The sequence below is a fragment of the Cricetulus griseus genome, chromosome 2 (assembly GCF_003668045.3).
Source record: "Cricetulus griseus strain 17A/GY chromosome 2, alternate assembly CriGri-PICRH-1.0, whole genome shotgun sequence".
In the NCBI taxonomy this organism is placed as follows: Eukaryota; Metazoa; Chordata; class Mammalia; order Rodentia; family Cricetidae; genus Cricetulus; species Cricetulus griseus.
The window spans coordinates 377,650,870-377,677,717 of record NC_048595.1 but is presented as its reverse complement, the minus strand read 5'-3'; the positions used below and the strand labels follow the sequence as shown (position 1 = coordinate 377,677,717).

The 26,848-nt window shown below is 43.5% G+C and overlaps 1 protein-coding gene across 2 annotated transcripts in view; it reads left to right on the top strand.

The window, feature by feature from the left end:
- The window catches only part of Enthd1 (ENTH domain containing 1), a 90,041-nt gene that overhangs the window by 23,105 nt on the left and 40,088 nt on the right, over nt 1–26,848 (top strand). For both annotated transcript variants that reach the window (XM_027403772.2, XM_035440771.1), the window contains exons 3-4: nt 240–358; nt 8,878–9,001. In XM_027403772.2, the coding sequence (XP_027259573.1) occupies nt 240–358; nt 8,878–9,001 (243 nt within the window). The remainder of the gene's footprint in view (nt 1–239; nt 359–8,877; nt 9,002–26,848) is intronic.

The following is a 26,848-nucleotide window of genomic DNA, read 5'->3' as shown; positions in this document are numbered from 1 at the left end:
ACTTCAGACAATAAAACAAAACAGAATTGCTAAGATAGGACAGAACCAAGGACCTCAAACTGTAGTTCTTGAATCCCTCTGGACTTGCTAATGTTGTAAGTAGTGCATCCTCAGAGGTGGGCATGGTGTGTGATGTGTATTTAGTACGCAGAATTAATCTTCAGAAGTAATTAAAGTTATATACAAATCCAAAAATAATCTTTTTCCAAAGTAAAACCTTAGCTTTATGTTGTTGACAGAAAATGCCTCCAAGGTAAGGCTGAGGCTGGAACAGTTCCAGGACAGCCCCTCACCTCCTGGATCCTCCCTGGCCAAGGACTCTCCTTTACCCAGGATGAAGACATGGAAATCAACAGAGGTGAGATGCTCCAGTTCCCTTCACCACTGTACTAGGTAACCAAACACATGCATTAAAATCTGAGCGTGTTCCTCTGCAGCTCTGCTGGTCCAAAGTGACTGCGAGGCTGCCTGCCAGGTCCGTCTTCCCTACCTCATGAACTGAAAGATGAACTGTACTTGCCATTTGTGTTTTATGTTATTCGGGGTTTTAAATATCAGCGAGGTAAAATTGTGTTGAGTTTTCCTTCATATTATAGTTTGTGCTGTTCATTTATTTATTTTGTAGTGCTGGGCATGGAACCCAGTGCGTGCTGGGCAAACACGCTAACACTCTACCACTGAGCTATACAGCCTTAAACAGCCTTTATTACAACTTTACAGGAAGATGACAAAACAGTACAGTCTCTTTTTTTCTTTACTTTTCTTTTTCTCTCTCTTTCTCTCTCTCTCTCTCTTTTTTTTTTCGGGACAGGGTTTCTCTGTATTGCTTTGGAGGCTGTCCCGGATCTCGCTCTGTAGACCAGGCTGGCTTTGAACTCACAGAGTTCTGCCTGCTTCTGCCTCCCAAGTGCTTGCTGGGATTAAAGGTGTGCGCCATCAATGCCCGGCAGTAGAACAGTACAGTCTTAAGTGACCTTCTCCCTGCTTTCCTATGTTGACAGACAGTGAAATTTAAATATCTTCATCTCCACTTTCCTTCCTCATCCCCTTCTTCCCATGGAGCCCTTCTTCTCAGCAAGTCCTGCACAAGATTAGGCCTGACAACATTTCATCATGGGTGGGGGAAGAGCCCCTGAGGCCCTATTCCTCCTACTTTCATGTCTTCTGTTGTTTGGCCACTGAGTTTAGGAAGATTTATTTACTTGCCCAAGCACAGATGAAAGGGTATTTAGTGGAGCAAGGGCAGCTGTCTGTGGCTCCATCACTGAATAAAGCAATGTCCCCCTTCCTCCCCACAATTGCCAGTAATCCCTCTGGAGGGGAGCCTCATGGTTAAATGGGGACATGGAGGTGGAAAGTGGATTGTAGGGTGGGGAACACGTCTCTCTGCCCCAGTACAAGAGGAGGGTCACCCCTGCTGGACTGAGGCCTCACACCAATTCTTTGTTTTTAGCACCCCAAGCAGCAGCAGCCTCAAAGGGAGACCTGTCTATGCAGGAGTTGAAACAGGAATGGAGAAATGAATATTCTCAGGCCTGCCTGATCATCACCACTGAGCATGCTCATCTCCCTACTACCCAGGGCTTCTGCTCTGGCCAGAGGGACCTCCTGAGCACAGCTTCTGACTAAAGCATGGAAGCAGGCACCAAGGCAGCCAGCAGATGAGGCAGCTTTCTCCTCATTCCATCCCACCACTGTGCCACTCACCTTGTGCTAGCTGTAAGGCCCACACCAGCTGCTGCACCCATGCACACAGAGGTCCATTCATAAGAAACCAGTATCTCCATTTTCTTGTTTCCTCTCCACAGTACTCTACTGTGCATGGGATGCACCAGAAGCAGAGCCAGCGCCTGCTGTGTTCCTTTTTCTGTGCTCTCTGACCTCAGACCTGAACCTTATTTTCCTTATGCTTGCACATGCCAACCTGTATTTCTGGTTCTGACATGAGGTTCTTCAAATGCTACTTTTTTCTATTGCTCTGGAATTCTTTCTGATTAGTGTCTATTAGGTACACATTTAATCTGTCACTTAGTTTTTGTCTTCCATCTTCCTGCTGCATTTCAGTCTGTCTTCTAGTCCGTCCATATGTCCCTTCATTGGTTGGTGCCTAGAACTGTGCCTGTCCAGGGAGTTATTCTCACTCAGTGACTGCTTCCACTCCCAGAACCTCAGATTGCTTCTGTTTTTGTTTACTTTCCCCTTAAGATAAGAGTAATACTAGAGAGTTTTTCCAGGTTTGGTAGAAGCACAGAGACAGATTTCAGGTGAAAAAATCCCTTAGAACCAGCCAGCATTTGAGGAGGGGAAGGCTGGGATAGCAGAGACAACTGCAGCTCCTGCTTCTCTTTCAGTGACCTTCATTGTGTCTTTGAGGCATCTGCACATATTTCATTTTCATGCTTTTTAGACTTGCTTATTTTCATTTTGTCAAGAGTGAACATTTTGGTTTTTAGAATATTGGATCCTAAGCTTTCCTTGTGCAGGTCTCGTGTGTGTGTGTGTGTGTGTGTGTGTGTGTGTGTGTGTGTGTGTGTGTGTGTGTGTGTGTCCCTCTTACCCCTTCCTGATTAACAGGTCCCCATTTGCCTGCTCCTGCCCTGCTTTTCTGCAGTGCTAGCTGCAGGACTCACACTGGCAGCTTGAGGTCCCCACTTTCATGATGTCAGAGATAATGCATGTCTGGTCTATAGAGCACAGGGTGTGCAGGTCCAGCTGCTAGGGAAGTGTGTGTCCCATCATGTGGTCAGCTGCTGGAGCAGTGTGAGTGTCCCCTCGCCTACCTCAGTGGCATGCTTCCTCAGGCTGCTCCTGCCTCCATCTTTTATAAACAGAGTTTCTAGTGTGCTGCCTGCTCTTCCTTTCCTGTGAATGCTGGTCCTCGACCATCTACTGCATTTCCTAGGAAGGGGGTTTGACTTTATGACTGACCCCTTTCCTTAGTCCTTTTAGGCACTGGGTTTAAGGGCTTTCCTAAGAGTTTGGAAAGGGATTTTCCTAAGAGTATGAACAGTTCCATTTTACTATTCCTTAATGCACAACAACTTACAGATTAAAAAGAAACTAGATAATTTTAAAAGACATGAGGTCAAATGATTTTAAAATTTGCTATTAATTTCTTTGATGTTGACAGCTTTTCAGTAGAAAACTGACTTGAATATCCCTTTGTGTAGTAGAGCCAGAGACATCAAATGCCACCCGATGTTTTGAATCAGTCTTTAAACCCCGAGATTTCCAACTTGTTTTAGAGGAGCCCTCAGTTACTGGCTTACATAACACCATATTTTATATCAGCGAGAAAATGATAACTGGAGTATTCTAGTAGCTAAGTTTTCACTTTCAAGGCATGATTGTGTGCTAACAGTGTCCCATCACCCTCTTGACAAGCATGACTTCCTGTCACACTAGGGACGTTCAGTGCAGTCAATATGTCTTCTCCAGCTGCCTGTTCCTGTAGCAGAAGACAAATCCTAGTAAGCTGAACAGTAAACTGATGGTTGTTGCAGTGAACTGCTTGCAGGGTGCTCATCTGTGCCATCAACCATCTCCTTGTTTCCCATGCAGAGCCAGAAGGGAGTGATGTTGTCCAGGACTCAGGCAGCATGAGGTGGCTTTAAAACATCTCTTAAAAAGTCAAATAGAAGCACACCTCTTTAACTATTCTCTTTCTGCAATTGAGAGAAAATTTATCTTAAAGGAGACAAAATTATTTAAAAAGTATATTTTAAAAGATTCATTTATATTGGTTTGTATGCCTGTGTGAGTGAAAGCCTCATGTGTGCAATGCCTTGGAGGCAGAGGCATTGGATCCCCTGGAGCTGCAGTTACAGTTGTGAGCCATCAGATGTGGATGCTGGGAACTGAACTCCGATCCTCTGGAAGAGCAGCTGATGCTCATGGTCACACCCAATTATTTTTAACATGTGTGCTGGGGATCTGAACTCAGGTCCTCATGCCTGTATAGCAAGTGCTCTTGCTGACTGAGCCACTGCTCCATCCCCAAGTTTCATTTTTATTTTGGTACTGTTCATCTATCATTAGTTCTCATTATGTAAACTTAAGTCTTCTAATAAAAAATAGTGGGAAAAATTAAAATAAAATGTAAAGAAATGAACCAGTAATCCATAAAGGCATGGAGGAAACTTTAATGCCCATTAGTAAGAGCAAGAGGCCAGTGAAAGTGTCTGTACCACAGGAGTCCACAATAGGAGTCTGGAAAGGACAGAACTCTGGAGAGTACAAGGGTTGGAATCTCCGGGCACAGGAAGGGGTCTATAGGCAGTTCAGTGGGCTTTTAGGGAAACTGCTCTATACAATAATGATCAGCATGTATCATTATACCTTTGCCAAAATCCAAAGCATGAATGGCAGCAGATCTGAGTGAGTGTGTGTCTAAAGTCTGCTGCAGCAACGCGGTATACCATTCAGGGATCATGCCAACAGTGACGCTGTCAGTAAGATAGACAGATGCACAGAGAAGTCTGTATCTTCTGCTCAATTTTGCTGTAAACCCAAAGTAGCGCTAAAATATATTGTTTTTAAAAGACTTTTTTTTTATAAAGTCTTAGAGTTAGATAGATATTCCTAAGAATACTTCAACTCCACATGTGATAATGGAATAATAAGTTGATTTGGCTACCTAAAAGTTAAAGACTTGTATAAGGCAAAAAATAGTCTAAAAAGTTTTAAGAAGTTAAAAACTGAAAATGAACAATAAGCTGATAATGAGATACTTCTTCAATAGATCAGCAGTTTTAGAAATTGATAAAGAGGACAGTCAGGATGACTCTGTGGGTAAAGGTGCTTGTTGCCAATCCTGAGGACCTGAGTTCAATCCCTGGGACCCACATGGTGGAAGGAGAGAACCCACTTTCTCAAGTGTGCTCTGATGTCTATGTATGAACTGTGGCATATGTGTGACCCTCCCATATGTCCCCAAATGAATAAATGAATACTATATATTTCTTTAAGAAGTTGATAAGCAGTGGGCTAGGGCTGCAGCTAAATGGTAGAGAGTGTTTTATGTACTTAAGGCCCTGGATCCAATCTACAGCACTAAACATATACATGTACAAGGATGAAATACCTCCCAGAATATTATTCAGTCTCATATGTAATTAGTAAAACAAAATTGTGTGCCTTTCACACTGAGGAAAAAATGTGTAATTGCTACCAACCTGTATTTGCACTGAGAGGAAGAGTCACTTCAACACACTGCTGGATACAAGCAGGTGCGACTTCTGAGAACACAATTTGGCACTGTTCAAACTCAAAACAAGCCCATGTGAGCACTCAGTGATGCCACTGTGAACATGCAGCTTGAAAAGGTGGCTGTATGAAGCTTTTTATTGCAACAATTTTAATAGATAGAAACAAGAAAAATCCTGAAATGATTACCAATAGGGGATGATTAAGTTAATTTACACATCAGGAATACAGCTCAGCTCTATCCTGAGAGAAGCGCGTTTGTAATGTGTACTTCAGTGAAAGGAGCCGATGTGGGGACAGCACATAGTGAATGATTGCATTTATTATGTAGAAAGATGAACAAGGTAGATTGCTTAGTCCTGGGCAGGCTAGAGAGTATGTGCATATACATACATGCATATGTGTGTATATACACAATGCATACATATGTGTGTGTATGTACACCATATATATACATATAATGATTCCATTTAGCTTTTAAAATATGTGTTGACACAGAAAATTTACCCCCAAACTCATAAAGTAAACTGAGTGCTAGTTGCCTCAAGTAGAGGAATGCAACACCTTTGGAGTAGAGAGCAGAAACTTTGTTTTTCACTCTTTACCACTCATGTCATTTTGTGTTTTGCAGCAAGTATTTGCTAATCTGGAAAATAATAATTCTCAAATGTAGACATTGAAATGGACTTTTAAGCAGAAGCAATGTGCAGCAGAGATGGGAAAGATGAACAAACATAATTAGAATAAGTATAATTTCTGCTTCTCTAGCAACTCTGATGAGTGCAAATCTCTGCAAATAGGACAGATCGCACAAAAATAAACCAAAGGGCAAAATTTGTATATTCTTTATTTTACAAAATACTTAGCAGAAGCAGCAGAACAGACATTTATCATCCATTACTATTGATTTAGCAACTCACAGCGACATAGAAGGTTTTGGTCAGCCTTAATTTTTGTGTGAACCACTTCACAACATCCCTATCAGTTGCTATGGAAACAGCTGCAACCAAAAAAAAAAAAAATCTGCAACCTTGTGTGTGTGTCTGTGTGATTTTTCTTCAGTCTTCTCAGGCATGAAACGAAGGGTTTTTTTTTATTTGTTTGGTTTAGCTTTTGTTTTTGAGGTAGTGAAAGCTACAAATAACCTTATTATCAAACTTAATGATAAAAACTCTGGAGAGTATGAAGGAAGAAAACAGACCAGGGTCAATTATAAACATAAAAGGTTTCCTTGGTTTTGAAAGCAACACTCTACTTTTGAAAGCTCTGTTCTGCCAAGAACTTTATTTGTGGGGCTGACAAGAGTCAGTGAGAGTGCTTGGTGGGCAGGCATGAGGGTCTGAGTTCAGAGCCTGAGAGCCACACAAAAAGGATCGGCAGCTGCAGTGCTGTGTGGAGGGCTGGGGAGTACAGAGACAGTAGCATCACTACACAACACAGCGAGCTCAAGGCTCAGTGTCAAGAGACCTTGTGCCAAGAAGTTAAGGCATACAGTCAAAGAGGAGGTCCCACATGACCCTCCAACTTTCAAGGGCTTGTGCATAGGCATGTGCTCTTGCATGCATGCATGCATGCATGCGTGTGCATGTGCATGCACGAGAGCATGCACATGTAGATTTTTGTCATTGAGAACCTGGAAAGCTTTGTATCACTATAAAGCGTAATTACTAAAATATAAAATGAAATTAATATACCTTGCATTTATTTGGGGCTTTTCTTCTGCAATGTTAGTATTTTGCTCTAAAATGATGAGTTTACTGTGTGAAAAATCCAACAGGTAACCATGGATACATTCTGTTTGCATTATCTTTTATATCCTTAGCACAGAAGAAAGGAGATACAGATACCAGATACAAGAGATTGTCATAGTCTGATAGGCTTGGCTTATGTTGGTGACATGGCAATTTGAGCCCATGTAATTTGTCTTATCAGCAAGTTAAAGAAAAAAATCATAAGATCATTTCATTGATAGGAGAGTGCATCTGACAGAGTACAGCACCCATTTATGGAAAAACTTGGCAAACTTGAAACCAGATGGTGGGCAAACAGTATGAATAGTATTTCAGCAAATATGGAAAGTAAAGAAATGCTGGGAGAGATAGCCAGCATCGTCAGCCTGAGGACACAGTGAAATATCAGAATGGCTGGGACAGAAACGGTGACAGCCACATGTGGATGAGGGTGTGGAGGGATCAGACCACTCCTGTTTCCATGGTAGGAGTTTTAGGTAAAGTCACCCTACAATTTTGTAGTCGCGTATAAAATGGAATACACAGGGCAGAGACAGGCTTGTCGTTAAAAGTACTTCCTGCTCTTGTAGAGGACCCAGGTTTGATTCTCAGCACCCACATGGCAACTCACAACCACCTGTATGTCCAGTTCCAAGGGATCCAGCACCTTCTTCTGGCCCCCATGGGCACCAGGGATACAGTGGTACATAGATGCACATGCAGGCAAAGCACTCATACGCAATAAATAAATAAGTAAATCTTTTAAAATAGAACCAACTGAGTATGTGTCTGTGCTGGGTACGTTTAATGCCAACACTCATGAGGCAGAGGCAGATGGATTTCTGTGAGTTCCAGGCCAGCCTGGACTACAGAGTAAAATCCTGTCTCAAAAATAACAAAACCTGAATCTGACATCCCTCCAAATACCCCAACAATGATACCCCGAGTCATTATCTCATAGCTACGGAAATTTACTTACATCATACAAACACCTGTACCCAGCAATTTCAGATAAAAAGAACCCAGTGCTTGAGTGGGCTAAACATCAGTGTCTGACGCACACCTGGGCAGGGAAGAGGAAGGAACTGTTGGTGTGCACAACTTGATAAAATCTCTAGGAACTGTGTTGGATGAAAAGAGCCAATCCTAAAGGGCTGCAGACTGTGGTCCCATTTATATAACATACTTTAAATGTCAAAATTATAGACAGGCTGGACAGATCTGTAGGAGCCTGGGATAGAAATGCTTAGTTTCCTGGCTGAATTCATGTCAGATTCCAAACATGAATCCTAGTTAGGGTTACTATTGCTATGATGAAACCATGCCCAAAAGTAATTTGGGGAAGAAAGGGTTTATTTCACTCACAGTTCCATATAATAGTTATTATCATCAAAGCACTGAGGGCAGCAACTTGGGCAGGAAGGAACCTGGAGGCAGGATCTGATGCAGAGGTCATGGGGGTGGGTGCTACTTACTGGCTTGCTCCCCATGGCTTGATCAATCTGCTTTCTTATAGACCCCAGGACCACCATCTGAGGGGTGGCACCACCCACAATGGGCTGGGCCCTCCCCCATCAATCACTGATTAAGAAAATGCCCTGCAGGTTGCCTAGGGCCTGATTTTATAAAAGCATTTTCTCAATTGAGGCCCCCTCCTCTCCAGTGACTATAACTTGTATCAAGTCGACATAAAACTAGCCAACACACATGATTTTCTTTGGATCATGTGTCTGGGTATGTGCACATTAGTGCAAGTGCCTTCTGAGGCCAGAGGCATCAGATCTCCTGGAGCTGGAGTGACAGACAATTGGGAGCTGCTGGATGTGCCTACTGCAATCTAGCTCCAGTCCTACCAAGGACAGTGCACACTCTTAGAGGCTGAGCCATCTCTCTGATGCAGGATTTGTTTCTCAGTGCATGCATTCCTTCTTGTTTCTCTCAGGACCTAACATTGTTGCATGACGAGTGTCCGAAGCAACCTTTGCCTGAGATACCTCCTTCCATCACCTCTCCTACTTCCTGGCTGTCAGAAGGGGAAGCAGAAGTCTGCAACCTCTGGGATGCAGGTAATTTGGTTATGGACGGAAGTTTCTCCAGAAATATGAGTAAGATGCACTAGAAGGGAAGTCTACATAAATATAAGATTTGATTTTTGAAATAAAGCAACAGTTGACATGTTTATCATTGATAACCCAGGACAGGACTGTATGATAAATCTAACCCAGGCATGTCCTTAGACTCCATTTTGTCAGTCTCTTGCTTCACTGACTTTTATTTCTTTCACTTCTTTGTCATTTTGTCTAAAAATTAACTGTAAGCCTTAAACCTTTTTTGAAAGCTTTAAATAACAGAACTAATTTTCTGTTCTTAAAAAAGATTCATTTTTGTTGTTTTTAATAAGTATGAGTGTTTTGCATGCGTTATTTGTCTGTGTGTGCCTTTGTGTAATGGAGGCCAGAAGAGGATGGCAGATCCCCTGGAACTGGAGTTATAGACAGTTGTGAGCCACCATGTTGGTGCTGGGTATTGAGCCTGGGTCCTCTTTGAGTGCAGCTCCTAACTGCTGAGCCGTCTCTATAGCCCAGCTTTGGTATGTTTTTTAATGTAACTTATTTTGATGAAGTTTAATGAATGAGATCCTTTTAAAGCAGGCATTAAGTGAAAATTCGAATAAGCATCACACACCATCATCTCCATAGCTTACTTAATCATCTCTTGAATAATTAACATTAGGAAAGGGCACAGTATAAATCTGGATGTAGTTCTCACCACTCAGGATGGTGAGATAGGAGGATTGCCACAAACTTGAAGCCAGCCTCATCCAAGCCAACCTGGACTGCAGTGTAAGACCCTGTCTCAAAACACCCCGGGGGAGCACAGGATAAAATTATACAAAATGATAGCAAAGTCACCTCCAATAAATGACAGTGTTGGGATCTATCTGGGCTCTGCTGCTGTCAGGACCCGTTACTGTCTGGCTCTGGTTGAACTTCTACCTCTGGTCTCTGCTCTACATGAAGTCCCAATCTGCAATATGCTTTGGAGCTGAAGGTGGAGCCCAGGCCTCATGGCCTGCATGCTAAGTGCACACTGTACACCACACCTCATCCTGGTTGTAATAGGCTTTTCCTCTGGGTTTGCTCAGCAGGTAGGGTGTACCATCCTTCACCAAGATGTGAGTGAGATGTACCTCAGTACCCCTCAGGCCTTGTCTCTTTGCTTTCCTAGCTCCCAGTCAGCCTGTCCTGTCTCACAGAAGTGGTACCTCGGGGTTTAGGTTCTCTCTGCTCCCTGTGCTTGGATCACAGTGTGTTAGCATAGACTTACTTTCCTTACAAATACACATTTATAAATAGTTCTACTAAAGTCCTGTAAGAACTTAAATAATATTTTAATAAACACAACAAAACTTGAGATATGGTGATATTTGTGTGGGATGGCATTTACACAGGTAAATTGTTATAAATGGCTATAACCCAGGGACAGTTTGCTTGGCATTTTAAAATTTTAATTAATTAATTAATTTTGAGGCAGTGTCTCACTATGTAGCCTTGGCTGGCCTGGAACTCACCATGTGGAGCAGGCTGTCCTGGAAATAACTCACAGAGATCCCCCTGCCTCTGCCTCCTGGATGCTGGAATTGAAGGAGAACACCACAGCATCTGCTTTGCTTAGTATTCTTCTAACACCCTTTACAGCAAACAGCCCAAATCCAAAAGCTTGAAGGAAGAGCAGTTAGGAAAACTATTTTGTATTCTGACATTGTCTAACATTTTTTTCCTCCTAACATTTCAAATATAGACTTTCTTTTTGAGAGCAGTTTTAGATTCACAGCATCACTCAGTGGAAAGTGTAGAGTGTCTGCTCTTGTGCAAAACACATGCAGCTTGTCGCTATCCACAGTTATCACAGTCAGGCTTGTATTGATGTGACGGTCATTCTAAGTCTGTGGCTTTGTCCCAGTTCACTCTAGGTGTGGGACACTCTGTGAGTGTGAGTGGCATGGCATATGTACACTGTTACCATACAGTGTAGGCTTGTCCCATGTCTCTCTGTGCTCCACTATTTGTCCCTGCCTCTCTCAGCTCTCTCAGCCACCTTTTTACTGTCTTCATAGTTTTTTCTTTCTTAGAATGTCATAGCATTGGAATCATGCATACATAACCACTTTAGAGTTGTTTCTTTGAGGTTCTGACCTGATTGAAAGTTCTCCTCATGGCTGGATCACTACTTTCTCCTGAGTGCAGAGTAAGATAGACCAGCTTATTGATTTGCCCACTGTAGGACTCTCTGGTTGCTTTGAGTTTCGCAGATACTAATAAGTAAGCAACCAAGGTGGGCTTTTGAATTAATATATATTTTCCCTCTGACACTTTAACACAAGTGAAGTTGATTGTAGGTGAGAATAGAAGCCACCCTGAAGAGGAGAAGCCACAGAAAGTGCTACACAAGGGAATGCCTCCACTGTTTTTCTTAGCCAGAACCCATCTGTGTGTGTGTGTGTGTGTGTGTGTGTGTGTGTGTGTGTGTGTGTGTGTGTGTGTGTGTGTGTGTGTGTGTGTGTTCATCTATGGGTGTGTACGTGCAAGTGTATGCACATGCCATATGTCAAAGAAGCTTGAAGTTAGTACCAGGTGTACTACCTCAGTGTCTGTCAACTTTGTTTACTGATGCAGGGTCTCTCACTGAACCTAGAGCTCACCAATTCCTACGAGGCGTCTTAGCCCGCTTGTCCCAGGGTCCTGTCTCTGCCTCCTGAGTGTTAGGATTACAGGCAGGCTCAATACCTACCCTGCTTTTATGTGCACAAGCACTTTATCCACTGAGCCATCTCCCCAGATCTTTTTCCTATTTTTAAGCCTTTCTTTTTTCCAGCCTTTCCCTGGCTTGCTAAAATGCAGATCCTAGCATTTCACTTCCCAGCTTCACAACTGTCAACAGCTCTCTGCTGCCAGTGAGATAAATCTAATTTTTTCATATTGTCATATGAAATTTCCATAGTTTGATCCCAGCCAATCTTTCTGGACCCATCACCCCAAACAGCCAGTACTCTCATGGCTCTGTGACATACCATGTGGAGTCCGTTCTCTTTAGACTGTCTTTGTTCCAGGGTACCATGCTGGTCTAAATTTTGTGGTGTAAATACCATTCATTATGTCATGAATTCTCTGGGACAGGAATTAGGACAAGGCACAGTGGGGATGGCTTGCCCCTTCCATGATGGATAGATGTCTGGGCCTTGGCTGAGGAGCTCAAAGGCCAGGCCAAGAATCTTCTGAAGACTTTCTCCCTTGTGTGTCTGGCCATTGCTGCTGGCTATCCATTGGGGGCCTCAGTTCCTCTCCACATGAGCCTGTTTAAGTGGTCTTTCCACGTGGGCCAGTGAGAGCTTCCTCACAGTATGGTGACTGGGTTCCCAGGGTAAGCACAGCACAGAGACCCAGTAGAAGCTGTATAATCAATCTCAGAAGCCATGCCATCATGCTTCCAGTATGTTCTGTTCATTCAGTCAGTTGAAAAGTCTGGAGGGTAGACCTCTACCTCTCCATGGAGGGTCATACCACATTAAAAGAAAAACAGCACTGGGTGGGATGCATGTTAGCACATACATGTATGTGCCAGTATGTGCGTTTGGAAAAAGTCTACCAGCTTTCTATCACATTATAAATATTGACAAAGTCCTATTTAAATAGCAAGGCCCAGTGAAAATGCCATGACTGTTATAAAATCTTTCTATGTGCTAAGTAATTTCTCCTTTCAATATGGTCTCACATGACTCTCCCAGTACTTCTATTATAGGATTTTTAAATTTTTGTTTTAATCTGTATAAATTATACTTGCTTTATAACTACATGAGTTAGTAAGTTAATATACTCATTAAAAACATTTGAACATTGGAAATAAAGCCACTCTGTATTCCAACTGTCCCTTATCCAACATGGTTGTCTCCACAGAGTTAATCAATTGGTGGGAAGTTTCTAGACCACTCTCTGTGTATTTGCACACATATATATTTTGAATCATATACAGATAGCTTTATTTTGTTTTAGAACATTATTCTTTATTTTTCCTGAAACTATGTGATGTGTTAGAGTACCACTCTGGTGGGGCGGCAGGTGGGGGGGGGGGAGTTGGAAAGATTGTTCAGTGTCTAGAGCACTTGTCATTCTTTCAGATCTTAAAAATATATAAAAAAATAGCCGGGCGGTGGTGGCAAATGCCTTTAATCCCAGCACTCGGGAGGCAGAGGCAGACAGATCTCTATGAGTTCGAGGTCAGCCTGGTCTGCAGAGCTAGTTCAAGGACAGCCTCCAAAGCCACAGAGAAACCCTATCTCAAAACCTCTCCACCCCGCCCAAAAACAAACAATAATACTACATGATTATCCTTCCATGTATGTCACTATGCAGAAAATTTTCCTACTCTTCTGTAATATCTGGGGATATAGTTTATTCCCCTGATAGTCAGCTTTTTAGTGTTTTATATTTTCGCTCATAATTATGGCTTTGGTGAATAGCCTTGTAAGCATATGTGAGAATTCCTCAGTGTAGATTTTTAGAAATGGCTTTCCTACGTTGTATTGTCTGCCCATTTTCATTTTTATTACTGCTATCAGTTAACTCGTCAAATATCAGTGCCAATCCAAGCTTGCAGTACACGAGAACCCAGCCCCTCACACCCTCACTAGCACTTGGTATTTTCAAGCCTTATATTTTTATCACTTGTATGAAAGTTGTATTACATAGCTAGTATAATTGGAATATTTCCACATATTGATTGGGTGTTTTTATTTCCTCCTCTGTGGCTTGCCTATTTATATAATTAACCCATTTGTCTTGTGTATTGTTTGTTGTTCATCTGAATTGATTTTGTAGCATTATATATATCTGCACATATAAGGTATGCCTGTAATTTGTGTTGCAAATCTCTTCCAGGCTGTGGCTTGTCTTTCAGCCTTCTCATTGATGTGTTCAAAGAAGTTTTAGGTTTTGTATCATACTTTTTTCCTTCATAGCTTGTAAGTGTGTGTTTCACAGGATGAAAAGCAGCTGTCAAGTTGTAGATGTGTCTCATTGAGTAGAGTGCCTCCACACAAGAATGAAGGGCTGCGTTCAGATCCCCAGAGCCCATGTAAAAATCCTAACAAAAACCCCAACCATGCATGAGAAGCCCTCTTTTGAGTTGTTGGTTAGGGTTATCCAAGAGAATCCAAAAACATGCAGCCTATTGGTGTTATCCTTGGTTGAGGTAGAAGGTAAGTCCCTGTTGGTGAAGACACCATGCATTTTGGGCATAGGGCTCAGAGAACCTGACCTGGATCTGACATGAAAGCCTCCACCCCAAGGACTAGCTTTCATGGTAGCAGAAGGTGCCATTTATCTTCCAAAGGAGAGAAACAACCAACGGTGCTACCCAGTTATGTTGCCTGTAAAACATCAACAACCAGCATGGAACAATATACTAAGAGTGTAGTAGTGGCATGCATACCTTGTCAGTAACCAATAACTCTCTAATTGGGCTTAAGGCCCACTCAACAAGAAGAACCTTGTAGCGGGATCTAGAAACCTAACCATCTACTTAAGGCTAGTGAAGTCATGGATCTTGTAGGTTCTCCTCTACAACCACCATTTTACTAAAACAGCATAATCCCTAACTAAATTAGAAATATTTATCTTCATACCCACAGCTAAGTGTAGTTCTCACACCCCATCAAGAAAACTTCTCTTTGCAACAGAGAAACCGTTGGAGAAAACCACAACCAATCAAAATGCAGAGTTGTGAAACCCAGTCCTAACTGATACATGTATAACACAACTACTCTTATACCTAAGGCTCAGGGATCATAACAGAAGAAAGGTCAGAAAGATTGTAAGAGCTAGAGGAACAGGAAGTTTGCTGGGAGATGATGTCTCCTAGAAATGCCAGAAGCTACACCCATGAAGTCTCACCAACATGCTGCCCAAACAAGACCTAAACATGGATAATACCAATAGCCATATTAACATGGAAGGGAGAAATATTATGAGGGCCCAACCACCATAGACAAAGAACTACAGGTAAATAAGGAATGTCGAGAGCAGGAGAAAATAGTCTTCACTCGTAGTGAGAAGAGCACACCAATTGGTTATCCAGTACCAAATGGTCAGCTCTGAAAAAGTACATACAACTAACATTTACAGACCAAGCAGGTAGTATTTGTATATTTAGGAATACACACACACACACACACACACACACACACACACACACACACACGCATCAATAATTAAAGAAAAAGAGGCCATGAATTTGAAAGACAGTAAGGGAGGAGGAGGTGGTACATGGCAAAGTTTGGAGAGAGGAAAGGGGAGGGAGAAATATAATTATATCTCAAAAATTAAATTATTTAATAGAAAAATACTTGTTATAGTGCATGCATTCTTGTAATCCTAGCCTTAGACAAAGGGGGTGGAGACAGATGGATCCTTAAAACTCATTGGCCAACCAGCCTAGCCTAGTAAAGGTGCTTGCTGCCAAGCCTGACAGCCTGGAGTTTGATCCTGGAATCCACGTGGTGGAAGGAGAGAACAGACTTGCACAAGTTGTTCTCTGAGCTCTACATCCATGCCAGGATGTTCACACCTGTTTGTATTTTTAAACATAAAAAGTTATACAAAAATATAAAAGCAAAGATGTCAAAAGATTGAAGAAAGACTAGATGTCAACCCCAAGCCTCCACACACAAGGATTTGAGTCCAACATGTGCACACTACACACACACACACACACACCACTAAATATACACACTCCAAGACAGTTTCCCCCAGGTTGATAGGATATTTTCACACCATTATGTTTTCATGGCTTGAGTTATGTAGTACATCTTGATTTCAAGTGTTTGTGAGTGATTGTAGACAGCAGCTTGTCCAGCCAGTTATATTACAGTGCTGTGGATGGGTCCCTCTCACTCCTTCTCTCTGTGTGTATACATTCATATGCTCATTTGTATTTGTTTGTGCATGCACACAAAGAGTCCAGAGGTCTATATTGGGTGTATTCTGTATGTTCTCTACCTTTTATTTATTTATTGTTTTTGAGACAAGGCCTGTCACTTAACTTGGCGCTTGCCATTTTGACTTGTCTGGCTGGCCAGGGAGACCCAGGAATATACCTTTCTTACCCTATAATGTTGTGGTCACAGACAGATATGGAGACACCTGGTTTTTTATGTGGATACTGGGATCTGGACCCATGTCCTCATGCTTGCACACCAAGCATTTCCCCAGCAACCCAGTCTTCTTCTGAAATGGTTCTGTAACCTTTAGTGGTTGTGTGAGTTAAACTGCTCTTCCTGGTCCCCCTCTGTGCAGGGTTAAGACTGAAATAATACCACCTTAATAATCCCTTAATGCTCTTGTGGGTGACGTCAGAACTTCATTATTATATAAACGATGGTGAAGTAACACCATTTCCCCATCCGAACAAAGCAGGCTTTTATTTCTGTTTCTGTGATTTGATGCAGATTTCAAAACACTTTATTCTGAGTTTCTTTCTGTCCAGTTCACTTACTTATCCTGTCAACAGATGGTTCTGATTTCCATGTTCTGATTTTGGCAACTTCAGCCCGTGGCAAAAATAAAATAAGAAAGCTATTCTGGCCAGGCCTTGCATTCTGTTCCTTTCTCCTTGCCTTTTGTCCTGTTATTTCTTTTCTTTGTCACCTAGTGTTAGACCCTCAGGTTTCATCTACATGTATGTCATGGTCTCCCTTCCCTGCTGCCTAGTGTTTCCCAGCAGGTACACTGTCACTGGCACTGTGTGTCATGTTTGTTTGCTTGCTTGCTTGTTTTCTGCCTTGTTTTGTTTTTAATCACAGAGCTTGTATGAACTCACATAACTTGTCCAAGACTCCTGGACCTCATGGACAAGAAGTTCTCCGAGCCAGTTATTTGTCAGTTGGATATGAGCTCCTTGAAATCACCTAGCATACCAGGTTATTTTCTGAAGACCTAGTTGCTAGGTCTTTGCTAATCTGCACCAGCCCCTGATCTGACTGTGTTTGAAAAGCTGCCAAGGTAGAGAGTAAGATGGTCTCTCATTTGTTCTAAACTGTTTTTTTTTCTTAATGAAATTGAGCATATTTCCATGTGTAGAAACATTCCACAGTCTGACTCACTTGTGTTTCCTTGTGTAAGGCATCTGCACATATCTTTTGGCCATTTTTCTGCTTGGTTGTTTGTCTGTTTCCTAATTGATCTGTAGGCGTCTGTATCTGGGTGGGAAACTGAGCACACCATCTCGTGTGGTTCTGCAGCTCACGGGTGCTCTTTACACTTCAGATGGAGGGTTCACAAAACAGAAGTTCTGAATTTTAATGAGGCAGAACTTTATTCTTTATGATCTGTGCTTTTGTGTCTCTTCTAATTTGGGAAATGTCCTCCTTGTCCCAAAAGCATGAAGATAATTCTATATAGGCTATTTTAAAAAAATGCTTTCCACAGTTAAATCATTAATACACAATCATTGGTAGTGTGTGATTGAAGTAGGAATCCAGTTTCTTTTTTCCATATATGGACAGCAGCCCAAGAATCATTAGTTGAATTGCCTGTCCTTACTCCAGTGAGAGGCAGTGCCACCCATAATCTACAGCATCGTTTCTGTGCACACAGATGTGCTCATGCGCTCTGTTTGGAGCCATCAGGTATGTGAACTCACCTTTACAACAGCAGTTTTCATTACACTTTGTTTCTAACAGCTCTTGGTAGACTTTTCTTCACCCCATTCCCATGCTTCTCTCCTGCATGAAAGCTTGATGAGTTCCTTAAAAATTCCATTGGAGTTTTGATTGGCACAGTATTGAATCTTTAAATGGAGGTGGAGAAATGAAGTCTTTACAGCAGCAAATCATCCCATTCACTTAATTCTGACCTACGGCATTTGTATTTTTTACATACAGGTGTCTTGTAATTTTGGCTACATTTGGCCCTATGTGTTTGATATGTGTATGTTCTCAATGCAAGGTGATGCAATTATGATTTTTCAGTTTAAGAAAGTGTAAAACCTCACTTCCAATTTGGAACTGTAGTCTTTTCTGAGATAGCAGTTTGCCACATACTTCGTGGTGGTGCTGACCAGCACCCAGGCCCCAGAGTCCCCAGTGAACCCTGTGATCTCATGGGGCTATCCTTAGTGCTCTGCCATGTTCCAAGATGCCAGGTAAGCTAGGCATATTAGTGAGTTGTCAGTTTGCTATATTCTCAATTTACAATGGTTTGATCAAATCTACCTCATGAGGAATTGCCTCAAGTCTTGAGACATGGCTCTGTTTTCATGGTACTCTAAGAAGCTCCATTTGATAAATTTTATTTTCTGTTTATTGATGCTACAGATGAGTGGAATTAATTTTTTGTATATTGATTATTATAGTTAGCCTCTTACTGAACCCTTAGCAATTTTCCTGATTTATGTACAGATTGTTCTGAGTTTCTCATATTGAAAACCACGTAATTTGTGAATAATGGCAGACTTAGTTCTTCACTGGCAAACTTTCTATATCCTTTTGTGTTTGACTCTCCGCACTCTCCCTACCCCCGCCCCATGCTTCACACACTGCTAGATAACAGCATGGCCAGGGGCTTCTGAGACCTAGTTCCTATCCACAAGAGCTTGCTGTCAACTCCAGCTGATAGGAGGTATTCACTGTAGGCTTTTGCAGATCCCTGTCACTAATTTATTAGCAGTTTTATCAAGACAGCGTTTCCAAGTTTCTAATCTTAGCATCTGTATTAATACCTATAGATTTATCTCCTTTAGACTATTAATTTTATAAATTATTAAAACAACCAAGAATTCATTGGGAAAATCTCACTTGGCCTGGTATACTCTCTTTTCTACTTATTTCTGGATTTGGTATGCCAGTGTTTTGTTCAGGAGTTTCACATTGTGTTAAGATTGTCTTCTCTCAAATTCTTGTTGTTGTGTTTTGATACTGAAGCTTTGCTGCAGAGGACTTGGGATGTGTTTGCTTCTTTTTAGCTCCAGGATGGAGTTGTGCAGTGCTGCAGGTCAGGTACTGTGAGACCCATGGGAAGACCTGTACAGGCTCTGACAGTGTGGTTTGTTCTCAAGATTGCAGGCCGGTATGGCACTCTGATGTGGATCCTACCTTACAAGGAACAGAAGGGGTCCGAGTGAATCAACTCTGGCACCAGGGGGTTAACTTTTTTCCTCTCTTGGGGTACAGTGTTATCCTCTACTCCATCAATTTGGGCATTCATGGTCAAGGGATAACCCTTCATGGTAAAGAGATCACCTTAATGAAGGAAAGTTCCTGTTGCTGAAGCCTCATCTACTGGGTAATTCAGTGTCATATAGCATCCCTGTTTCTCAGTCACAGCCCACTGAGTGACCACTGCCTCTGATTAAATAGAATATTTTCCCAGCTGATGTCCAAGTACCTCCTCCACAGTGAATGTATTCTGGCAGGCATCATAGGGTCATGAGTGTCTTTGCTTCAAGTACATGTCCTCAGAGTTCTGTCTACCTCCTTGTCACCGATCTTCTCATTTTATTCTTTCCAAGCCCCTGACAAGGACCCTGCAGCCACTACTCATGAATTCCTGTTGATTTCTCTTAGGCGTCTTGCTTTGCCCCTTGTATCATATAAAGATGTACTGTTTGCAGTCTGTCTATGGAGAGGATTTTCCTACAGGTGTTTAGCGGCATTCTAAGTGGGGCTGTGATTTGGCCCCTTCACTTCTGAGTGGTGCTTTGCAGTCCTGTCCTTTTCCCTCGCCATAGCTGTAGTGAGGAGCTTTCCATGAATCTGTGGGTGTAAGCTGAAGGAATGGGAGCTGTATCATGGCATCTTTACCACCTGCTTGTGATACTTTTCAGGAGCCTCTGACCTGGCTTTGCCTGTGTCATATGAACCGATCTCATTTGGCAATGGAGTTCTGTTGTATGGGTCCAGCTTCATGCTCTGCAGATCAGATGACAGTATGTCAGGGGACATTGTTGCTTGCTGTTCTACAATTGTTGCTTGCTGTTCTACAGTCAGGCATTCAGTCTTTTATCACGGCCCCATCCCAAGACAAGAGTTGTTTTTCAAGGCACAGACAAGGCAAGGCCTTGCACCAGTGCTAGAGAGGCTAGCCCTGTGATTTCCTATCAGGGATAGGAAAAAGTTCCAGAGAGCATACCAGTCTGCTTCAGGCACTTGCAGACCCATTGGCTCCACTATGCTACACAGCTCATCAATCAGTGTGGCTTGTCTAGTAGTCCAGACCTGCTGCAGAGACTTGCCTTGTTGTGGTCTTCATTCATCATGCCATCCAGAACCCAGACAGGCTGTGGATGGTGTGATTCTTTGTTTATGTTGGGCAACTGAGGGTGTATAGCATGAGTTCTAATAGGTCTTAATAATAAAAGCTAGGAGTCATATATAGGGTTAAACACTGAAAGATAGAGAGATAAAGGAGCAAACCACAGCCATACCTTATCTCCTCAACTTCCCAGGTGAAAAGAGACTGAGCTCCTGTCTCCTCCCTCCTATGTTTTCTCCACCAGACATATCACTTCCTGTCTGTCTGTACAGACTTTCAAACCTCTATGGTTAACTAGAGGCTAGCTCGACCCTCTGATCTTTAGGCAAGCTTTATTTGTTAGAGTATAAACAAACTATCACTACAAGGGCAATCACAGTTTGTCTCTCATTTGAGGGAGGCAGTCTTCTCATTGTCCAGACCACTGAATACTCTAAATTTATCACAGGCATGGCAGACCCTGAACTTGAGTGTGTATGCTCCGGGAGAACCCACTATTGGCTGCACACATTGAGTTAACATCATGCCACCAGTGGAGTGGCCAACGTGATGGTTCATGATTTGGAATGAAGGGAGTTTAGTCCTTAGAAGATCCGGCAGAAACTGGGTATGGTGTCTCTGCCCCCACAATCCTAGTACCCAGGAGGCTGAAAAGGTAGATTCCATGAGGCCAGCATGGGCAGTGGAGTGAGACCTTGTGTTGAAACAAAAGAAAAAGGAATACAGCAGAGTTAGCATGGCTCTAAGGCAAAAAAGTAAAGGTATGGTCATTGTCTGTGTCACATGAAGGCTGATATTGTGTTTAACAGGAGGCGAGCAGTTGAACAGTAAAAACTAAGGCTGACTAGGTCTGCTCTGGTATGAACTGAGCTGGAGCCTTGATGGGCAGCACAACCCAATCAGTGAGCAGCAGCCATCCCCCCAGTCTACAGGCTTCTCAGCATAGACTCATTGTGCTAGAATATGTAAGACTTGCCACTACAATTTCCACATCTTTGATGTCTGCACTAATTTCTATAATTTTCCCAGAAAGATGGGGATGGTGTAATTACAGGTGTCTTCTTGTTCTGTCTAGCCATAGTAGTCTGCCCTCCATGGGCAGTTGAGCCATCATAAAGGTCTGTCCGTTATGAAGCACGTATGTATGTTCCCTGCATTTTCTGAGACTGTGCAACAAAGGGTGTGGTGAGGTGGATCCCAGACTAAGATCCCTATGCTACCTGATTTCCATAAATCCCCCTGTGGCTGGCAGGGGCTCCAGAAACCAGTGTCTCTTCACAGCCAGTGTACAATAAGATATGGTCTTTCTAGGGCAGCTGTAAATGACTCCTGGGGTCTGGAGAAGTCTGTCTGTCTGTCTGTCTGTCTGTCTGTCTGTCTGTCTGTCTCTCTCTCTCTCTCTCTCTCTCTCTCTCTCTCTCTGTGTGTGTGTGTGTGTGTGTGTGTGTGTGTGTGTGTGTGTGTGTGTGTTAGCACCTACTCCTACTCATTAAGCATAGTCTCACACTTTCACCCTGCTGTGATGTACAGATGCAGGGAGCCCTTCCTGTATATCACAGTCACCTCCCTGCCACCAGTGTCACCTTTCTTTCCCCCATGAGTTTTTCCTGTAGCACATATCACCCTCTGACACACTGATTGCATATGAGTCCATCTAAAACACATGGCCCTCGGGTATCAACCTACCACTAGTACAGTGCCAGGTTTGGACCCTGCTCTTAGGCAAGTATGTGTGTTGCTTTTCCAAGCAGCTGTATGAAGTTTGCATGTGTTTCTCATGACCCTATGCATTTCCCAATGCCTTTTGTTTGAGGGCAGTCATTATGTTCCTAGTCTCTTCCCTGAAAGTGTCATTATACCAGTCATCAGAGCATAGCAATTCATGCCTGGGGTTATGAACTGAAGTTAGGGTTTCTATTGCTGTGAAGAGACACCATGATCATGGCAACTCTTATAAAGAAAATCATTTAATTGGGGCTGGCTAACAGTTCAGAGGTTTAGTCCATTGTCATCATGGCAGGAAGCATGGCAGCATGCAGGCAGACATGGTGCTGTAAAAGGAACTGAGAGTTCTACATCTGGATCTGAAGGCAGTAGGAGCATCTGAGACCTCAAAGCCCACCCCAATGACATACATCCTCCAACAATACCACACTACTCCAGCAAGGCCACACCTCCTAATAGTGCCACTCCCTGTGGGGCAATGGGGGCCACTTCTATTCAAACCAGCATAGGTAAAAATATGGGAAGTTATCAATATAATAACTGTGTAATGTGGTTGGTATTAAGAAATCCAATTAACCCCCCTTAAATCTTGCCTTTTCTTTTTTACTTCAAAAATATGAGAACAGATGACTTATTGTACAAAGTGAATATAAATTAAATGATTAAATGATTAAAGGCTCTCATTGAAATGATTGAATGGGCAGAACAAAACCCCAACCACCTGAGTACAAGACAAGGGCCGTAACTGCTTCTAATGGAGGACTTGCAGGGGTAGATATGATCCAAATACACTGTGTTCTTGTATGAAACCACAATAAAGTTTATTCTAAAGCACTGGTTTTCATTTATCATAAATGTAGTGTTCAGCTGCCTTATCACTGTGATGATTAAGGAAGTGCTGAAGGATGCTGACTTCTGGATCATTTATGAATTTTTAGGTCAAGAAGTGATCCAACCTAAATCATTTTGCTGAATGTGTACATTAGAAAAATGTCATACAAGCCCCATTGACAGTTCCAATTGGGAGAATCAAGTTTAATATAAACTAAGTTGACAGGCTTTTTATCAAAATGACCATGATCTCCCAGGTGTGTAAGTTGACTTTATTTGAATGAAACACATGGTCATGTGTTTATTATCAAGATTGAATACATTATCAACCCCACAAAAGTTAAAAATGCCTGCTGTGTGTGTCAGACATTGTACACCTACTAAATAGCCTGTGATTAGCCAGAGCCCTGATGGGTGGCACTGTACACCTGTCATCTAGCCCCTGAGAAGCAGAAGCAGTCTGATCCATATAGCAAGTTCTAGGCCAGCCAAGGTTAAATGTTGAGGTCCTGTCTCAAAGAAACAAACAAAGATAAACAAGGTCTTTGCTTTTCAGGAGCTTCTAGGCTAGTAGGAGATGACAGCCTTAGTCAGATAATAGTGGACAAATGGGTATCAGAATGGGAGGGACACAGTGGTAGCCAGGAGGGCACCCAGCCTTGTGTTAGGAGATGAGAGAGGCTTTCTGGAGAAGCTAGAACTAGAAGGGTGGACGATGACCAAAAGACTGGCCAACCAAAGCATTGCATGCACCGCAGGCTCTGAAATGTCTTTACTTTTCATCTGTGTAACAATTTTCTGAGATAAATGAGGAAAAACTCACACTGTTTAAATAACCTGACCAAGGTCAGGGTCAAGATTTGAAGCGGGCAAGAGAGGCTGCCTCAGGCAGGGGACTGGTAGGTGAGAGGCCAGAGCAGAAGGGCAGGGGTCAGGGAGAGCTGGCAGCTCTGAGGAACTGGAAGCAGCTTAGGGAGGCCTTAAGATTAAGAGGGTGACAGGAGGGGTGCCAGGCAAAGCCAGAGAGTGGAGCAGGGACCTGGAAAAAGAAAGCCATATATTTAGTGTCCAAACTAGGACACTCCAGACACTGACAGAACACAGTGAATAATGATCTTGGCCTTCGTGCTGGCTGGGATAACCATAAATCTGGATATTTCTGGGCAATATGGCTTGGATGCCCAGTGGCCTGATAAGCCACATGGAGGACTTTCCACACTGGGGAGCCTTTTGGATGCTTGGGCTGGAAGAAGGCTTCCTGCATTGCAGAGCAAAGATGGAAAGTTAGTGAGGTAGACAAACAGTGGTGGTATAGGCATCTCTCTGGTCCATGGACCTCAAACAGAGGCCATACCCCTTTGGGTGTGGCTTCAGGTGGATGGAAGCCTAATGTTTGCTTGGGTAGGTCCCTGAGACCGCCTCCTGTCTGGCTGTACAGCCCTCTGCTTTTGCATTTTGCTCCAGCTGCTAAGTTGGCTGTACAGTTTCTGCAGCCTGTCCAGGGAAAAGCCGGTACTTCCATGTGCCTTTTGAATGCCTTGGATTTGCAGGCGTGCCCTGTGGAAAGTAGTCCAAAGCTTTGAGTCGCAGCGGTTTTTCTTCCACTCGATTTGCCTGCCCGGCTAGCTCAGTCAATAGAGCATGAGACTCTTAATGTCAGGGTCGTGGGTTCACCCCACGTTGGGTGCCAATTGAAGGTTAGTATGAAATTATTATCACTAGACCCAAGATAAATGATAAATGGGTGTTTATTGGGGACAGTTACACAGAAAAATACAAAAAACCACCACCGGAGCATTTCCCTGCTCTTCCTGCCGGATCTGCTGACCCACCAGGAGCCCACAAAGGAAAGCCATGTCTCAAGTTCCTCTCTTTCCACTTCCATCTGCCTGAAGCCACACCCAAAGCGGTGTGGCTGCCATTTCAGGTCCACAGACCAGATGCCTACACAGTGGGATATGCTCCAGGTTGCACCCTGCACTGGCCTCTGCTCACCTATCACTAGAAGAGTCACCTGTCACTGCCATCCTCCTCATTCCACGTTGTGGTCCAGCTTGGGCACTGCTTCCCAGATGCTATGTTCTCTGGCCTTGTTCCTCTCTGCTGCTCCTCTTCATTTGTCTGACTCCTATTTGTCTGGGTTCAGCTAGGATGCCACTCCTCCCAGGAAACCCTCTCAGGCATGCAGAAGGCACAGGTTGCTACTGCTCCTCCCCAGGCTCGGGCACAGGCTCTGCTTCCTCACACTAGACCATAATCTGAGAGCTAGGTCACATCTTGCTCAGCAAGACACTGTTCCTGTACGCTTTCCTTAGAACATCGTAAGCACTCGTAAGCACTCCCTTAATGCTTCTTGGTGAGTAAGTGGCATTGAAATGCCCTAAGTAGAATGCAGCCATCGTTGAGGTTTCATCCTGTGCTTTCTGCATATGCTTTAAAAACATCTTCAAAGAAGGTCCATCACAGCTTTAAAAGGGAGGTGGCCTGCGCCACACAATGGACGTGCTTGGAGTTCACGGCTGGGTTCGTTGCCTGCAGAGTTGCCTTTTAAAGCTCCAGAGAATTTCCCCATCTCTGGCTGACACTTGATTGTTATGCTAGCTAAGGTTATGTGTGAAAGGAGGGAGTGCACAAAGACAGTGAATGGAGATAGTGTTCAGGGCACAGCAAGGGTGTGTGTCAGGGCCTTGGCCAGACCCAGGTAGCATCCACTGAGCTCTTCCTTTCAGTCTGCTATGAACCCAGGAACTGCCCCTGATGTGGCGTGTGCCCAGAGATGTCTCATTAGTGTCTAACTCCCCCCTCCTCACCCCAACATACCCGTTTCCAGATGCAGGGCAGTCACTCAAGCCAACAGGGCTGGAAGGGCTGCGGGTGAGGGAGGGACAGCATCACTCTAGTAGCTGGAGGACAGTGTTCATGGAAGTTCGCAGAGGGAGAGGGTCCTCATGTCTTGCTCATGCTTGAGCTATAGGCATGGTGTTTTCAAGCTGGACTGTTAGTATGCAGTAGGGATAGCTGTGTTTGTCTATATTTCAAGATAACCTTAAGTCTCCTTGGTTATTCTGGGAGTTTATTTATATCCATCTCAAACTCAGATCAGTATAGGGATTCCCCTCCTCCCTCTACCTCTCCAAGTGGGCTTGGCATTGTGCCTTTGCGGAGGGGGAATACCTGCTCCCTGGTGTTTGGGCATTTCTTCAGTGTGGCCTCTGGTGAACAATATCTCTTGGCATTGCCTATTTCTGCCAGCATTCACCAACCTGGTAGTAGGCTGTGCAGACCCATCTCCTCCTTGCCCCATCGTGAGGCTCTGTCTGTTATGCCACCCCCTCGGCTAACTTTTCAACCCCAGAAACTGTTGGAGCTGCTCCTACATCTTACATGGCAGTCTGAGTGGCTAATGTGCCACATTCCCTCTTGCCTCTCTTCTACCAGTTGACATGTTTTCTTTACTACTTGGTGACCAGGGTGGGCATGGCTCACTGTCCAGACTGCACCTGGACAACAAGCAGAAATCCTCTTTGCCCTCGGAATGAAAACAGCATGGGATTGAATTTCTCAGTTTTGTTCACTGCTGAATGCTCACCACCTAGAGCAGTAGCTAGCCAATAGGCTGAAAGGTGCCAGTTGGCTAGGTCCTCCTGGTCTCTCAGGCTTCCCTGGCTTTGCCCTGGACAGGCTTACCGGACCCCACCCCACCCAACTTAGGCTGCCTGACTTCCCTTAGCAGCTCAGCCTAAGTTAGGAGTTTAGTGCTGGGAACACTTTGTAGAAGCCAAGCCAGTGGGCTTCCTCAGGGCCTTCTCCATTGCTGATCTGGCTTGTGTTAGTTTTGTTTGTTTGTTGTGGCAGTGCTGGCATTGAACCTAGAGCCTTTACACATGCTAACTGTTCTGCCACTAGACTACAAACCCTAGCCCTGTCTGTTAATAACTGAAGACTTCCATCTCTAGACCCATCGTGTTCTGGTTGGGCAGTGATGATGTCATACAGATGGCTGTGCCTGATGGAGGGCTCTGGGGACTCAGTGGTTCTCAACATTCCTAATGT